The sequence below is a fragment of the Styela clava genome, chromosome 3 (assembly GCF_964204865.1).
Source record: "Styela clava chromosome 3, kaStyClav1.hap1.2, whole genome shotgun sequence".
NCBI classification, from domain to species: Eukaryota; Metazoa; Chordata; class Ascidiacea; order Stolidobranchia; family Styelidae; genus Styela; species Styela clava.
In genome coordinates, this window is record NC_135252.1 from 8,683,076 (window position 1) to 8,701,615 (window position 18,540).

Here is an 18,540-nt window from a genome sequence, read left to right on the forward strand (position 1 = left end):
GCGGCCCGCCGGACTGTTTTTTCCGGCACGCTTTTTAAAGTTTGTAAGCAGACTTTTTAAATTTTTACTATGTTATATAGCAATATATATGCTTTAAGTATGTTTCGTGATTTTGGTGTGATTATTCCTGCCATCTATCTAGATTCAAGTGCCGGCTCTTATTATTACGTGTATATATGCGTCAAGTCTTGCACCTTGTTGGACATCGACGTCAGTTTTCTTTTTATTTCTCGCAAAACTGTGCGTTCTGTTCGATGAACTCGAAAGATATTGTGCGATCATTGGGGAAGAACGCTGATCGCAAATATAGGAATGGATTTGAAGCCAAAGTTTGCAAATTAATTTCATTCTGATTGATTTCTTTCGTGTCGACTTTGATTGCCTGTATCGCCAACGGAAAAGGTAATATCTTTGCTACTAGTCCCGGGACTCGTCCTTTTATGTTTTCATTTTTGTTTATGTTATGTTTGCGGTAAATAATATTTCGGAAATGTCGTCACTGCGTATCCGTTAATAATTCTGATAAAATTGACTTATGGCATTGCTACATATCAGTATATATGGGCTATTCGCGCAGATTCCTTTGTAATGTTACTTCATTAAATACTTGTATTGGTATTTCAAATTTTACAAAACGGCCCACCAAAACTTGCTATTACCGCGACATTGGCGCACAGTATGCTCATTTTAATATTGAGGCTGTATCATAGCTGTGAATGAATGAAAACACTATAACGCAAATATAACACTCAATTTTGACGTGATGTGTGTGTTCTCGTGTGGTCGTCAAAAAATCGCAAGTGTAACTTGTAATAATTAATTATTTGATTCGACGGCCCGCCAGTGCCATGTCCACTCCCCGTGTTACCAGATATTCGAATAGTAAACTGCTATTCTAATATTCGACTTGATACTCGAATAGTTTGCCAGCTCCACCCAGCAACCAGAAAGTAATTATTAACTTGATCGATTTTATGTTAATAAACTTGCCTTTTATGTATTATGTAAATTACCTACACCGAAATCAGGACCTAGCTGGTATTAATGTTCGGTTCAAACGTTTGCGGCCCGCAATAAATTTCGTCACATGAAAGTGACCCGCGAGACGAAAAAGGTTGGGCAGGCCTGGGCTAGGAGGACACAGAAACAACCTCATCCTTCACAATATGAAAAAGGCCTCATACACGCTTCATTGTTGCAGGCGTTTAACACAGCAATGAAAGATGCGAGTGCGCCTTAATTTGAAGTTAATGGGGCGACTGTTCATAGGCGGAAATTAATGCGGCCCACACGCTACCGCAAAAGTGAATATTTTACCCGCAAGTAGATAAAGTTTGCCGACCACTGGGTTAGCGGTACGTGCTTGAGGGCTAATGACCTTGATGTACATTATATGTCAAACTTGAACACATGTAGAACTTCTACATGTGTTCAAGTTGCAGTGTTCCCTCTAAGGTGTGCGCGTGTGCGCGCGCACACAGCTTTCAGAGGGTGCGCACACGCATAGATTTACTGCGCACAGACGTATTTCGATGTAATGTAACAATGTGCTCCGTTGGCAGATTGAGAAAGTCTGTTGTTGGCCCATTTATTACCCGGTTAGAACGCCTAAATTTCTTCATTGGTTTTTGCACAAATATTAGTTATTTCCAAAAAAGTGCGCACATACCAAAATTTCTGCGCACACATACTACAAAAAATTAGAGGGAACATTGTGTAGAAGGATATATGTATTGGGTGGCGCTTGGTATGAGTAACTGCGAAACGAAAAACCCTTACGTCCCGGACTCAACATTATCATGTAAAAAATGAGTACTCCCGTAGTATGTGTACCAGGTTAGGAGGGTTAGGCCAAAATTTTATTCCGATTTTCTCATTTTAGTTCTATTACGAGTTCGTGGACTTTCTGTATTAGCCAAGTGGAGAACCCGCTGCCCATAAGTTTCAGTACCTTTACACCAGGGGTGTCAATCGCGCGCATCGCATGCGGCCGCAGAGAACTTCCAAAGCGGCCCTCGAGCGCTTAACAATAATTGTAATATTTTGCAAGTTTTTTTTCTATCTAAATGTAATACTTTTTTTAAACTATTTACTGTGAAATTGATTATTCACACAGAAAACGACAATTTACTGAAAATAGTTTAGGAAAATTAAATTTTTTCTCATTCTTTTTCGGACGGGATTAGAAGTTAGAACCTACGAAGTCGTGAGTGATAATCACCAACACCAGGCTAGTTCCGTCGACCGCCTCTTTACGTTAAAGCCGACCAAAATTTGAAGTTTTTCTTCTTAACTTATTTATGCTATTTTTTTCTTCATATTAGTCAGTCGGAAAACAAGATATGGCCATATCTTTATTTATATATAGAGATTAACATGAAAATCCGGATCTTTACGATCAATGAATGATGCGTATTATATTTATCTGGCAACCTTGAATTGTCATCGATGACCTTCCAAAACGAACGAAGCAGCGCATTCGAAGGCGTTTCGTAATCTATCTCGCTTCCTTACTGGCGCTGTATTGAGTCCTATTTCTTTCTGTCTTCGGGAAGCTCGCGAGCTGTTTATGCTCAACTGGATGGTTATAGGAACTGTGTGTTGCTTACGGTAACTAAGTTGACATGAATCGGAAGGGATTGAGCCTTGAGAAGTGATCTACCATACGGTATCCAGATATCTTGCCTTACAGCCTTATATTGTTATAATACTTTTCCTAACCCTACAACCAACGGTGGTTACCGTAGTGAAACAAAATTATTTCTGCCAGACTAAGGTTATTGATGGTTGCATAAATCAAACTAATATCGCTTTATATAACATAAAATATCACATTTACTCAATTTTCTGATGACCTTTGTTAAGTTGGTTGAATTAAGGTCTGATTCATTTGTAATGTGTATTTTGGTTGAGCAGATTTAAGCACCTGAAAAGTGACCTGACTATTGTTACCAAACAAAATCAATTTTTAAGTCAATTAGTATAACATATATGTTACAATTTTACTTGATTTCAAAGTTCAGGAGTGTCTTAAGCTGAAAATTATTAACTTTTTTTGGCTCTGACTTATGACAAAGTAAATAATTCTTCTGACGTTCCGATTTCAATATCTCGACATTTGATTCAATAAAACAAACACTGTTTTTGTCTCTGAAATGAGGGCGTCTGGCACGATGGCAAATGATTGTGTCATATCGCACCATGCTTGTTTTTATGATAATTCCAAACAATTGCGACATGCGTCGGTTGTCACATGACCAAAATTTCCAATTTTTGCTAAAAATTCTGGATGCTACCGTAGTTTTTTTATTCGGTATTCGGATTATTTTCTTGAGGAATCCAATGGTGATGTTTTTAGATTGTGTTTCCTTTTATTTTATTAGGCAGTGCCAGTTTGCTGATGGAGGCTCAGACTGTCTTGTCAACAAGGGGAAGGCACTCACTGTTATTATTGATGTATTTCAATGTGGGGGCTATTCTTGGGAGTCCGAGATGTGCCGTACTGAATATGTAGTGAATATTTTAACCCAAGTAATATTTTGCCTAAGTTTTTATTGTTAAACCTGTGTCATTCTTATTTCTGGTCTATAACAGTATAATAAGTCCTATTTTTTAGGACCTGACTGAGTTAACATTCACATGATCTCAATAATATCAAATTTCAGCCTGCCTGTCATATCCCTAATTTTAAATTGCACCATGTTTCCAAACTTTTTTACTCACCTGTTTTTACTTAACTAATAACAAGAAAGCCTTGATGACCTTCATCAGTTTTAGAGCCTAACACTCGCATAAAACAATATCATTTGAACTGTAGCTTTTATATTGATATTGTATGTAATTACCGTACTTGTTATTAGTGTTATTCTCAATTTGCGAAGTAAAATTTCTCTCTTAAAACAGTTACTAATTTAAAACTGATTCAAAAAGCTAGAGTTTGTTGGAACAGCCCTGAGATTATCAGACGTAAAACTAACATATCATCTTTGAAAAGACTAGGTAGTCAATCAAATTAATTACGTCCCGAGTCCTCCATTGGCTGGTAAGTTTTGAGAGTGGGATTTGACTTGCTAATTGTATATATGATGAGACTGTAAATTGATTCTTTTTCATATGGAATCTATCAGTCAAATAAAAATTTAATAGTGACTGAGGTTCAAATAATGGGGTCTGGTATCCTTCACCACAAATGGCTCAACAATTTTTGCATATGTCATTCCCAACCCCTATTTGACTACCATCCAAATATTACATCACTACGAGCAAGCCACGTCGTATACAAAGGTATACTCACTCTTGTTTCCTCACGTCACTACGAGCAAGCCACGTCGTATACAAAGTTATACTCACTCTCGTTTCCTCAGCTTAACGATCCCAATATAAAATAGATCGCTAGTGTTAATGAGTTCGTTATCGACGGCGCAGATGCCTTTGCAGTCAATTGTAGATGTACTTTGGCAAGCTGTATGACATGATTTTGATGTTGCGGTGACATAATTCTTGGATGACATAGTCTGATCAGGATTAGGAATAGCATATTCGAAAATGGTCATGTCATGCCCACGGACTCAAATAATGTGCCATCATTCCATATATCATGTGCACAAATGTTATGCAAGAAGTATCTTTCATTTGCCCATTTCTATTTCATTTTTAATAAGACATAGGGTTTATAATTAGTTGTTTTAATTTGTTCGGGATTGTAAATCACAAAAAATGGTTTGGGAAAAAGTTGCTTCTCGTATCTTATCGACTGTAAAGATATCCAATCCAAGTGTTATCGCTCGAAGAGGTTATGCTGCGGCGTCCACAGATTTGAAAGAAGTATTAACCAATCTTATACCAGAGAAGCAAAAGGAAATTGTTGAATTTAGAAAAGAATTTGGAAATGCTAAAATAGGAGATGTCACTGTTGATATGGCATATGGAGGAATGCGTGGAATCAAAGGCATGGTATGGGAAACATCGGTTTTAGATCCAGAAGAAGGAATTCGATTCAGAGGATACAGTATTCCCGAGTGTCAAAAGCTACTTCCTAAGGCTGAAGGAGGCAATGAACCCCTACCTGAATCACTTTTTTGGCTGTTGGTCACTGGTGAAATTCCTACCAAAGAACAAGCAAATGCTTTGAGCAGGGAATGGGCCAAGCGAGCTGAACTTCCACAACATGTTGTTAATATGTTGGATCAACTACCCAGTAATGTACATCCAATGTCTCAGCTTGGAGCCGCTATCACAGTTTTAAATACAGAATCACAGTTTGCCAAAGCGTATGCTGAAGGGGTCAACAAGCGTTTATATTGGGAATTGGTTTACGAAGATACTATGAATCTTATTGCCAAACTTCCTCCAATTGCAGCAAAAATATATCGCAACTTATATAGAGATGGAAGTCCAATAGGAACCATTGATGAAAATGCTGACTGGTCTCTCAACTTCTGCAGGATGCTTGGTTATGAAAATGCAAATTTTATTGAGCTAATGCGTCTTTACCTTGTAATTCATTCCGACCACGAAGGAGGAAATGTTAGTGCCCACACTTCTCATCTTGTTGGAAGTGCCCTGAGTGATCCATATCTGTCTGTTGCAGCAGCAATGAATGGACTTGCAGGACCTTTGCATGGACTTGCCAACCAGGAAGTTCTTGTCTGGCTCACAGGTAATTTCTCATCTTATTTACATATGCCACTTCACTCCTCAGTCCAATATTATTTAAAAACAGTTTACGCTTTATTCTAACTTAAAATTGCAATGCAACAAATCTAGCTTAAATATAAAAAAATTGGAGTAGATGTTTCTGGAATCTGTGGAACAATGGAGGTAGTAATCTTGCATGTTTTCTTGTTAGATTATTCTATATGTATTTGTTTTTTACGATTAGCATTTGATTAAAACAGTAACCTTGGGACATATTTATTGACTGCACACAAGTAGTAATTAACTCAAATTTTGTATGTATATTCTTTATCTTTAGGCGTTGTGAAAGAGCTTGGAACCGCTGAAGTATCTGATGATGAGTTGTACAAATATATCTGGAACACACTAAAAAGTGGCAGAGTCGTTCCAGGCTATGGTCATGCAGTATTGCGCAAGACAGATCCTCGCTACACCTGTCAACAAGAATTTGCACTGAAACATCTTCCAGATGACAAAATGTTCAAATTGGTTGCTCAACTTTATAAAATTGTTCCTGGTATTTTACTCGAACAAGGAAAAGCAAAGAACCCATGGCCAAATGTGGATGCACACAGTGGAGTTTTGCTTCAGCACTATGGAATGACAGAAATGTCATATTACACTGTGCTTTTTGGAGTTTCAAGAGCGCTTGGATGTCTGTCACAAATGATTTGGAGCAGGGCTCTTGGTCTCCCGCTTGAAAGACCAAAGTCAATGAGTACGGAAGGATTAATGAAATTAGTGAAGAAATGAAAAAAATTATTGCCCATTGCCTCAGGATATTTATGTTACAAGTTTTTGGTTGATTTTTCAGTTGCGAGTGTTCCAAGTTTTTCGTGTCTATTGTATTGTCTATGTATAGCCTACTCTTATAATCTGTGCATATATGGCCTGAAACTATAATTTAGCTCCTCTTTCCTGATGGTTCAATAAATTAGATGATTTACAATGAAATTTGAAGTGGAATATGTTTTACTTTAGTAGCTACAGGCCTGCTTCAATGCAATGGTTTGGTTTAGCTATTTAGACATGTTGGTAAAAGTATGACAATGCTGATATAATTGCTTCCCTCGTCTAACCGAGATGGTTGGTGCATCTGACAACAGATGAGTGCGTATGTCAAAGGCCAGACTTCTTCTTCTAGGTTGAACGCGCCATTCAGCTTTTAGTATGTATTCTCAAGCATCTTGACAGACTCCCAAGCTGATGAGCCGATTTACGTGATGAACCCCAGTCATGTCTGGTTACCAAATGATGCCATTTGTCAATGATGCTTGATAGGATGATATCAGCTTGGTAAAAGGTGTTTTTCAGCTTACCAGGTTGGATGCACTGTTTAATAATGATGGTATGGATTTTCATACATCTCGGTCGTCCCTCGGGATGTTGCAGATATAACTCTTAACCCCAGGGGGAAGAACGCTGATAAGACTGCTTGTTTGTGTGGTAAACCCCAGTACCGTTATCGTCAATGTTGCTTGATAGAACTGTACACGTTGAATATACGTGGTGCAACCAAATCAAACACTATCTGCTCAAATATGTAAAAAGTGAATGTTAACACTACAGTGACAAACAAGTCTTGCGCAAGCGTAAGTAAGAACACTTCAGAGCTGTCTTCTGATAAAAATTTGAAAAAATTCATAAAGTGACCGTACTAACAATAATTAATGTTAACAAATACATAACCAATTATTTGAGGTGATAAATTTTATTAAAAAAATGAACATTGCTATATAAGATTTAGAAAATCCCAAAAACACGAGTGTTATTGAGAGAAATGAATAGGATGGATCACCAGTGTTTCAATCTGCAGATTTTTTCCAGACAGTTATGTCCACGGCTTTGTTGATCTTCCAATTCTAGAGCTGACAGTTGACCTAAAATTCAAGCAGATTAGTTTCACTCATTCCTATGTCCCTTACAGCGCAGATTTCTTGGTGAGACCATCACAGATTCAAGGTCAAAGGTTTTTAATATAGAATAGTATGATGTATGCATTTTTTCTCTTCAGAACAAATTTCTATACCAACGCTATAAGTACATTAAACATTCCAATTATAAAAGTAATACATCCAAATTATGAATGCATTGATTGCTTGGATGCTTACATTTATACATGATTATCATCATGCTTGCTGTTCATACATAATGAATAGAAGTTTTAGGTGTGTAAGCATGATATGGCCAAAGCATAGTTGGTTGAAACAACATCAATTATAATTCTATGATTCACAATTAAATGATTGAATAACCCACTTGGTTGATGTTGCTGATGAGAAAGATGGTTGACCCTTTTTCTTGGAAGGTGTTGGTGGTTGCAGTTGCTTAGGTTTTGGTTTCTCGGCTAATTTTCCTTTAAATAAACGAGCGAAGTCTATTTTACATGAAGGTGTATTTGTGAAATCTTTGTCATCTTGCTTAGTTTCTTCTAAATCTGTTCCCAACAAATACTGTTGATCTAATTTGAGTCGAACCGGAGCATACATGTTAAACCATTGCTGCAATAAAAGTAAAATGGAATTACCAGTAGTTTGAATATTGAGCTATTATCGAAAAAACTTTCAAGCTTCTTATAAATATAATATTAAACAAGTATTCAAAGATAGCAATGGCGCATGACCAGTCCAAAAATTTTGCCTAAGCCATTAAAGCACTTAATACACTACCAATTTTGATCAGCGTACAAGAATTTAAGTTTATTTACAAGATCGGTGAAAGCGTTATCGGATGCCAGCAGACTTCCTAATCAATTCAAAGGTAGGCAACCACAGTTGAAAATAAATGACGAGTAACAATAACATTACAAAATAATTTCAACATGAATATATTTAAAAGGTAGAAATAACAATGTTTTGAATTTCCTAGTGTAAAGCAGTAACTAGGAAGTAAGTATTAGACTGGAATTACATTGGTGTCAAGCATGCTGGGCAAGATCATTGTTCAGATTATTGCTACACTTGATCATCAGTAAAAATTCTGATCTATGGCATTGTATATATGAAATTATTTCAAACCTGTGCTTGTAAACTGAGACCAATATCTGTCAAAGCAAAATGCCATTGTGGTAATCCAAGATGCATCAACATCAGTCTGTAATAGGATGTAAAATCCTTTGACAGGAAATGCCACATAAGTGATCGATCAAGAAACCAGATTTCTGGTTTGTGTGCCGGTAGTCCTAAATAAGTTGTTTAACCATGAGTATGAGTAGGTAAGTATGAATGATTTAGTGTAAGCTGAGAGTTAAATTACCTGGACTTGTGTTGAGGTAAACAAGACAAACTTTTCCATGACCTTGGCAATTTTCAAGTTCAAATATTCTACTCCTTCCATCAAAATGAGGTTTGATGGTACGTTTCTTTGTGTGAGCTAGGCAAAAATCAATAAAATTTGAATAAATACCCAGGAAATTTGTTCATTTTTAGTGTTTACTTTCCTGACTTCCTTAATCATGCATGCAGGGGAGTAGCCAAAATATTTTCAAAGGTCAGTGGTTCTAAAATTTCTATTTGCCAAGTTAGATCCAAATAGCTAGTAGTATGATACAGATAGATTTTACCGATAAATATGCGTAAACTTTATTTTTATCCATCAGGATTCATCTTGAAAAAAGTAATATTTGTCATTTTCACTAATATATTAAGTTTATATACCATGGAATGGACAACAATTTCAGACAAACCCAAACTTACTATTTTCATCATTATCACTCTCGCTGTCTTCTGAATCATCTTCATCACTACTGCATGATTCAATATCAGCAAATGATGGAGTGTTTGTAATTGTAGCAGTTGATGCAGAAGAACTTATCTTCACAAGATTAGAAAATGGATTTATTTCCATTCTTCCTACAGGAAACTTGTTATCTGAAACATAAGAAGCAGGTTGATTTTTTAGTAGCTGTACACGCAATTTTAATTAATTTTTTAGAGATTTTAGCTTATACGTAACTGACTCATGCAGGATGGTTGCTTTAATCTGTCACGAAATCAAACTGAGTACAATAAACTAAAAACTAAAAATATCTGTCTTTTCAAAATTACACTAGATATCCACATTGAAAGTAAGTTTTTGGCATCCTCTAAATGGATTATGGAAGGCCAGACACATAAATATGACATGAACAACTTACAATACTTTGAAAATTTAATAAGTTTCTGCCAATCGGGCTATGAATAAATTGCAATAATGATATGATGTTTTAAAATTGATTTTTAGACATTCACAAACTTTAAATTTGAAACATGGATTTCAATGCTGTTGTGAATATTGAATAATAATTTCGAAATTATAAAATCTTTTTTATCAGGATGGGTTTCTGCCAATCAGGCTATAAATAAATTGCAATAATTGTAAGATGTTTTAAAATTAATTCTGAGACATTCACAGACATTGAAACATGGACTTCAATGCTGTTATGAATATTAAATAATGAATTCTGAAACTGATCACTAATATTTACACACTAATTTTTAGAATTATTAAATCATTTGTTCAGGATACCTTCCAGTAACACACTCCATGTTAGTAGTAAACCATCTGTTGTCAGATAAAAGTTTTTCAAGTCTTCTGGCAAAATGCATGCATTTCTTTGCTCCCAAGCTACTATTTGATGTCGTTCAGCAGGATTCCCACCATTGAGTGAAACATCGCACACTCCCAATCTTTTCTCTACAAATAAGTATTACCAGATATTAAACTTGCACCATAGTCTAAAAATCCAATGGGGGTGAGGGGGAATTCCAATATTTTATAAATGAATATAAGCAAAAAAAATCCAAAGAAAAAGTAGATTTAATTTATGCAAAAATTGCCAAACTCTCTATATATCACATGTGAAGTATAAGTATGTAAGATATATAATAATAAATAATATTTAAAGTTCTTTTGCTTTTAAAAGAAGATATTTTTTTACTGAAATTATTCTATTTTCTGACCAGCATTTATTACAGGGAAAATTGAATTATTAGCAAGAAAAATATTGCATATTTGGCAAGGTGTCACTATATATCAGCTGGAAATGATGACATGTACGAAGTTTATCAGAATATCCCAACCTAGAGATGTTGAAACTCCCAATGTTAGTCTTTCCAGCAAATCGCTAAGAGCAGGTTTTTGCACTTCCCCCACTTCAACCATATTAGATTTCTTTCTTTGTTTGGTAAACGTATTATTTTTATAAACTGCAATATTAACAAATGAAAAATGTGAATATTAACTATTACATATAGCTCCCTGCTTCCTCCTGAACCATACATAGTTGATACAGCATGATCATGAATAAATAGACAATAAACATAAAAATGTGTTGAAAGTTTATCGCTCAAATAAAGAATGTATTCAGGTGTTCGATTCAAGTGTATTTCAATATTTTCAAACCAAGGCACGTGTGCTAACTGTCAAACATATAAAGAAAATAAGTTATCACTGCGGCTCAAGACTTTTATTCAAATGAGACATCATTGCATGCACACAGTGTTTTGTTTTAAAAATAAATAAAGTTGATTAGACATGTCGTAAATTTTCATCAAAATAATAATAGCAATTTGAAATATAAAACATAACTTCTTCACCAGTTTCATGTGCAATTTATACATTCAACATGTATTCCATTTGAATATTCAGTTCATTGGTTGGCATTTCACATTCATAAGTAATTCAGTTTATTGTAATACCGGTATTACATTAATATCCCATGCTTTACAGCTTTAACCATTCATTTTAATCAACTACATAAACCAAACCAATCTGAGGTTAATGATTATCACACAAGAGAACATTGCATCTCTAAAGATACAATTTATTTCCTAAACTTTACTTACTAACAACAATTCAATAAAGAACATGGCTTGATTCTTTTCGATACAATTTATTTCCTGAACTTTACTTACTAACAACAATTCAATAAAGAACATGGCTTGATTCTTTTCGGCCGGGTATTGAAGAGCTGTAAGTTGTTATTTGTAACCAATAGCTATCGTACCGTACGACCTTTCACCTCAGATTTTTTTCTTTTATATTCAGTATTTTATCATTTATTCATTTTCCAGACATTGAAACGTTCGTGTAAATATACCAAAATGAATCACACAGATTTCGGTCACATTTTTACAAGTAAATAATATCAATCTCATGAATTTCAATTTTTTGTATATATCTCCCCCTGAACTCCTCCACCTTCCCCACTTTGGGCCGCTCCAGTCGTCACAATAACACGATTTGGGGAAATTCCCGATGACAACAATTTTGGTAACAAAAGTACCTAATGTCCCCGTCGGAAAGTGTGCTTGATTAAATGTTTACAATAACGCCAGGCGAAATAACTTGATTGCAGGCGTACCGGTACCGGTACCGTATTGGTTATGGCCGGTACCGGTATATAAATAATACCTATGTATTATGTTCATCTCGTGTGCCAAATTATGGACCTAGTTGTTGAAGGAAGCCATGAACATATAACAACATACCAGTAACGACCAGTTCATTTAACAATTCATTTAATGATTTAATTTTTCCCAATATACCTTTCTACTTTTGTCACCTGTCACCGATATACAACATTTAACCTATTTACAACATTTTCTCCTTAAAAAGGCATAGGAGTAGGTAAAGTTAGAAGGAAGGTGTCAATTTTCAAAATGAGTTCTAGGCCTACTGAGAGTGAGATGTCTATCGGACAGCCAAGATCAGCCACACAATGCATTTTGCCTGACAGTAAAGTTAAGGCATTAGCTCGAGAATGGCTTGCAGAAGACTGTGCTAGCTTCGATTTTGGGGGAATGGTTGTTGGTAATAAAACTGCCAAAGCGCAACTACTCTGCAAATCGCCTGGTGTGTTGGCTGGTGTGCCATTCTTCGATGCTGTTTTTCGTGAGCTGGGCTGTATTGTTACATGGCACTATCATGAGGGAGATAGTTTTGTCAATGATAAGCACAACAAATTTCAACGTGTCAAAATTGCAACAGTTTGTGGACCTATAAAAAACATACTTTTGGGCGAACGTCCAGCTTTAAATGTTTTATCGCGTTCGAGCGGTGTTGCCACCCAATGCAAGAAATACATTGCAAGAGCAAAGGAAAAAGGTTTCATTTTGTTTTATCTACTTACTCATGTTTTATTTTCGTCTTCTTTCCATTTCTTTTTATGATATAACTTGTCATTGTTTGAAGAATACCACTATTCTCTCATTTTAACTTGAGTGAACTTCATTGAAGCGTAATAAGAAACAATAGCAAGTCTAGTCACGAAGCGGTATTTGAGTTGAATCTTCAGATTGAAGCCATACAATATTTTGAGATTCCGAAGACTCATTTTAGTCTCTTTACTCATGTAAAATTTCAAAAGCATTGTGATTTTTATTTCAACTATTTTACAGTTTACTTTTCATTGAAGGATGGAAGGGAAGAATAGCTGGAACAAGAAAAACTACTCCTGGTTTTAGACTTGTGGAAAAATATTCGCTTGTCGTTGGTGGTGCAGACACGCATAGATATGATTTAGCTTCTATGGTGATGTTGAAAGACAATCACATATGGTCTACTGGCAGTATTGAAAATGTACAGCAAATTTAAGTCAATTTTTGTGTTCATCTAATGATTTGCTTCTTTACCACTTTTTACCTTAGTTTTCGCCAATGAATTTTATTTTTTATGGTAGTATGTTGTTGTTGGCGAAATTGTAATACAGTAGGATATTTTAAAGCGTGTGAGTGTGGTGCCAATCAAATTTTGGATACCATATTTATTGAGCAATTATAACCATATAAATTTGAGCAATTATTAGTGAATTAGAGCATTCAAAATTGGTTTGTGCATCAATCAAATTTAAGATTCAGAAACAAACATCACTCACTATAATAGTGAAACTCACCCTGGCCTGTAATAATAAATTTGATAGACAATATTTCCAATTGTAATTATTGAATATTATGCTATGTATTTCAATGTAAAATTAGTTTCAATATTTCAGAGCGTCAAGAAAGTTCTTAGTCTTGCAAGTTTTACAACAAAAGTTGAAGTAGAATGCCAAAACATTGATGAAGGATTAGAAGCAGCTGCTGCTGGTGCTCATGTTGTTATGTTTGATAATCAAATGCCTGAGGTACATATTTATATAACTCATAGCTAGATTCACTTAGATACAAATGTTGATTCAATATTTAGTAATGTATAAAATGACCATGGGATTGAAAATACAAATCCGGTTCAAGTATCCTTCTGCTATGACTACATCATTATATTTTGTTCATTTTATTATGAAATATTGTATAGTGTTCCTACATACAGAACCCAAAACTACCATAATTGTTCTGAAATGATCTCAGTTTATTCAACACTTGAACTCCTTTTTGTACCTAAAACTTCCAGTAATTGGGGACGCTATCTAGAATATGAGCCAAATGACACAGGCATCTTTTGTCGTTGTTTTATTTTTTTGGGGGTAGGGTCACCCACCCTGTATTATTGATGAGCTGTTTTTATACTTCAGTTTTGTCATGTTATTAAAGTATGCTTTTCTCATATCTGCTTTAGTTGAAGTATACTATTAGAAACATATGTTTGTCAGAAATTACTACGGTAGAATTTCACGGTGATGTGTGAAATATGATTTGTTTTATACAATCGCTCCTATCTTTTATTCATTCATTTTTAAGGAATTAAAAAGATCTGCAAAACGTTTGAAAGAAATATATCCACAAGTAATCATCGAATGTAGTGGTGGAGTTGATGAACAAAATATAGAGGAATATTTTGGAGATGATATTGATGTTATTTCAACATCCAAGTTAGTTCAAGCATATCCATGCGTCGATTTCTCTCTGAAGATATTGAAAGATTCAATTTCTGATTGATGATGTTTATTTTTGATACCTGATAATATTTTTAATTGATTAAGGGTATGTAAACTAAACCTTTAGCGGTGCTCCGAAGTATGTGCACTAAGATGACGCACAACCTGAACACACTATATGTACCAAGTTCGGGTTATCAGGTTGTGCGCCATATTGGTGGACATACTTTCGGAGCTCCCCTTTAGCATAGCAGGTAATAGATGGAGTGGTTTGTGATGAAATCAAGGAGAAATGTGAACCACCATAACTAAACAATCATACCTGGCCTCAATATGCTCAAAATGTGACAAAATAAATTACAGATGAATTAGCAATAAATATCACTTTTATTTATCTTGTTTACAAACCTATTTGTTCTTCATTTGTGTAATACATCATTGTTCTGGTGTAATATTATCATAATAACTTCAAATCAGATATGCCAATAAAACAATAATTATTCGAATTAATTCGTTGGTGTTTGCATGGATTATGTTAATGAGGGACCGATTACAATCCGATGGGCGCTCCCGAAGTATTGGTGCACAACCTGAACACTAACCTGGTGCACATACTTCGGGAGCTCCAATAAATGCGATTGCGATACCGCAACGATGAAAGGGTGACAATAAAATGAAAATGCATCTTCTGATGTTTGTCAACAAAAAAAACATAATTTTAGCCTATTAAAAAGTGAAAAAGCAATCATATCAAAAACAATATATAACACAATATTTGAACGTCCCAGATGTTTCTGCACGTTATATTTGTGATATTCTCTTATCGTACGTATAACAATCGAAGGATTGCACATAAAATATATATAAGATAATACAATTAGCCGTATGAAGGAATTATATAAAGCAAATAGCAGCTTCATTCAGCAAATGTGATAATTTCTTCTTGAATAATGTTATGTTTATTTCGCTGTCCAAATGGTTTCACTACCGCATGGTCATATTTCTGAAAAATTGTCGCTATACCACTTCGTAACGATGCTGGAATTTAATATTAGAGAAGATTCTCGAAAATGCATCGCAGATGGGAAAAAAACAGCAACTGACTGTTATTCTCCACAAGTTCATGCAACAATCAACATAGATTTCGTACATCTTGCAGCAAGGACGGACGCACCTTAATTATAGCAATATTTATTAGAAATTTATATATATATCTGAAAGGTCTCAAATTGTGCCTTTGTTATATCGCTATCGAGTAAGTATGGATTGTTTCTGGATTTGTAGCAAGAATTATGAGTTTTTACGCACAACCGATCTTGGATAGGCATTCAAAATTGTCAGTGGGCATATAACGCTTACTGTTAGCGTTGATATTGTACATTGCATTTTTTTGAACAAAATTTACTTGTAATAGGCCTTACCAAATGCTGTAGAAACTCTGACAAGCAAACACTAGCCCCCATACACAAGCACACGGTCCTCCGCAAAGTACTGAGAGGAAAATATAGCAGCCGTTTTTTAAGCCCCAGAATGTACTGTTGCTGCACATCCACACTGCATCGATGCTATGACTACCCTCCGGCTCGGCAATGACATCCTCGAATAATACCTATAAGTAGAATAAGTGGTTAATATTGCTAAATCTTCATCCGATTAACTTTACAGTGAATAGTGCTTAAGCTACGCTTTCTGATAGTTGAAATGAAATTCATTCCCTTACCACCTAGTCCTAGTTATTTGAATACCAAGTTATTTTGAAATGCCAACTAATACCTGATGTCGAATTAGATTTTTGAAATCAGGATAATATATTCTTATAATAGTAATAATCCAAGAGTTAATGTATAAAAAGCAAGAGCTAATTAAATAAGTTTGTATGAGTGCTTGTGCTTCAGAATATTTTTTTTCACGCGAGATCTCGCGTATGGTTGTCTCGGATTTGAGTGGGCTCTTAATGTGATGCGAAATGTTCAGCCTGGACAGCTATCCAATCACGGAGGGTCGCGATAGCACAGTGTGCAGGTAAATCCCCCCTAAATATATATATATATCTATATGACTTTTTATACAATTAATTGACAACTACGAGTTTTTGCAAAAGTTATACATTATGTAAGATGATTCCCAATAGGCTCGGCTCGTCACAATTGAACATGTTATTCATGCTTCGACTTTTTATCGCTTACGAAATTTTAGGTTCCAGCCGCTGAGGAATATATTGAAAAGAATACTTCAGGCGGGTGACCGTACATTTGAACCCATGTACATTTGAACCCATGCGTATATCCACGGGTTCAATCTATATGCGGGTGCTAAAACCCATGGGTTAGGGTTAGTATGGGTTTAACTATCCGTGAAACAAAAAAAACTCCATAGGTGCAATAGCATACAGGGGCAATTGTCATGGGTTCAAATGTACGTGGGTTCAAATGTAATGGAACCTTCAGGCGGTTCGCAATGAACAATATCGAGTTTAGCCGATTATTAGCAAAAAATATCTTTTGTACATATAAAATTATTTCAGTTATTCAAACCTTGATGCTTTCATTGATATTTTTAGGATCACGATTCACCATATCCAAATCGGCCCCGTTATCCTGCATTCTGGTCGTCTTACTTACCTGAATCAACTATACAGTAAAAGAAACAGTTTATTCTGAAGCCCTCATTTATAACAGCAAATTTGTCTTCGCTAGAATTTCCGTTCTGAAATTTCCAACGACATTTCTCTTATCTGGGTTTCTGTGGTCATCAAAAGCTGAATTCGCATAAAACTGCCCATTGTAAAAAACGTGCTCGGAATTTCCCAATGTTACAACGCGGCAAAATACAATTTACCAATTTGTGGGAATTCCTGTTGCTCTTTTTGATATTGAAAAGACACAGTGAAAACATCTCATATATATGGATGATTGCGAACACTCACAAAATAGTATACGAGGTGCGGCTAAAATGAAACGGGACTGATGTCACAGATTGCGCAACACGATTAACCATCGGTAATCAACGCTTTTGCAGTGTGGCGTAACATGTGTTCTTTGTTTAACGGCTGTTTTGACACAATATCGCAATTATTTTTGCTTTTCAGGATCCATAAGTGAATGTGATAAATTTCTTGTTGAAAAAAAATGCTGTGCGAGGTCTGATTGAGTTTTTTGGCGATAGGGGGTTCAATTGCAGAATGACGATTGAGCAAATAATTAACATTAAATTTTGTGTCAAACTTGAAAAAATGCATGTCAACTCGCCATGCATTCAATCGTTGAGCTTTCTGCTCCTCAGTCAACTCAAGAGCCTTTGGCATCATTTTGGCACACACCTTTCGCACTCCCAAAGTGTCTACCGAAATGGTGCAGACCGTTTCTTTGTCCATCCCAACTTCTTTGGCAATGACGCGAGTTGTTAAGCGACGGTCACTGCGAACCAACTGCCGAACCTTTTTGATGTTTTGGTATCAGTTGTGGAAGTGCAGGGCCTTCCTGACTTTGGATCATTCTCAACATCTTCCCTGCCTGCCACAAATCGCTTGTGCCATTTAAAAACTCTTGTTCTGGACATGGAAAAATCTCCATAAACATCACGCAACATCTTCAAAGTCTCATTCGCCGTTTTTCCCGAGTTTGACACAAAATTTAATGTTAATTCTTCGCTCAATCGTCATTCTGCAATTGAATCCCCTATCGCCAAAAAACTCAATCAGATCTCGCAAAGCAATTTTTTTTTCAACAAGCAATTAATCACATTCACCTATGGCTCCTAAAAAGCAAAAATAATTGCGCTATTGTGTCAAAACAGCTGTTAAACAAAGAACACATATTACGCCACACTGTAAAAGTGCTGATTACCGGTGGTAAATCATGTTGCGCAATCTGTGACGACAATCCCGTTTCATTTTAGCCACACCTCGTAGAAACAAATTTAATTCAAAGAGGCAGCCGATTCGTCTGATAAAAAATTTTACGAGCGGTGATCCTTGTTGGAATTAAGCAATAATTTTATATTTGTTCACGAGTGATATTTGACTCAACTTTGACATTACCTCCTCCGATTTAAACAGTTTAAGAAATAAA

General features: G+C 35.5%; 4 protein-coding genes across 4 annotated transcripts; 2 read left to right on the forward strand and 2 right to left on the reverse strand.

Annotated features, from left to right (window-relative positions):
• The first annotated feature begins 4,634 nt into the window (after window positions 1–4,634).
• On the forward strand, window positions 4,635–6,630 carry LOC120342033 (citrate synthase, mitochondrial-like). Its single transcript, XM_039410687.2, has 2 exons — window positions 4,635–5,659; window positions 5,975–6,630. The coding sequence occupies exons 1-2, from the start codon at window positions 4,717–4,719 to the stop codon at window positions 6,427–6,429; spliced, it is 1,398 nt and encodes a 465-aa protein (XP_039266621.1). The 5' UTR covers window positions 4,635–4,716; the 3' UTR covers window positions 6,430–6,630.
• Window positions 6,631–7,371: 741 nt separating this feature from the next.
• LOC120342034 (tubulin polyglutamylase complex subunit 2-like) lies at window positions 7,372–10,883 on the reverse strand. The gene is made up of 7 exons (XM_039410688.2): window positions 10,737–10,883; window positions 10,183–10,350; window positions 9,372–9,545; window positions 8,932–9,048; window positions 8,694–8,857; window positions 7,936–8,177; window positions 7,372–7,556 (listed from the first exon to the last, which is right to left on the reverse strand). Exons 1-7 carry the CDS (start codon window positions 10,816–10,818, stop codon window positions 7,508–7,510), a joined length of 996 nt encoding a protein of 331 aa, XP_039266622.1. The 5' UTR covers window positions 10,819–10,883; the 3' UTR covers window positions 7,372–7,507.
• A 1,176-nt stretch (window positions 10,884–12,059) lies between these two features.
• On the forward strand, window positions 12,060–14,980 carry LOC120342035 (nicotinate-nucleotide pyrophosphorylase [carboxylating]-like). The gene is made up of 4 exons (XM_039410689.2): window positions 12,060–12,762; window positions 13,073–13,236; window positions 13,649–13,780; window positions 14,334–14,980. Exons 1-4 carry the CDS (start codon window positions 12,318–12,320, stop codon window positions 14,529–14,531), a joined length of 939 nt encoding a protein of 312 aa, XP_039266623.2. The 5' UTR covers window positions 12,060–12,317; the 3' UTR covers window positions 14,532–14,980.
• On the reverse strand, window positions 14,839–17,225 carry LOC120342036 (caveolin-3-like). Its single transcript, XM_039410691.2, has 3 exons — window positions 17,005–17,225; window positions 15,892–16,079; window positions 14,839–15,644 (listed from the first exon to the last, which is right to left on the reverse strand). The coding sequence occupies exons 1-3, from the start codon at window positions 17,071–17,073 to the stop codon at window positions 15,488–15,490; spliced, it is 414 nt and encodes a 137-aa protein (XP_039266625.2). The 5' UTR covers window positions 17,074–17,225; the 3' UTR covers window positions 14,839–15,487.
• Window positions 17,226–18,540: the final 1,315 nt, after the last annotated feature.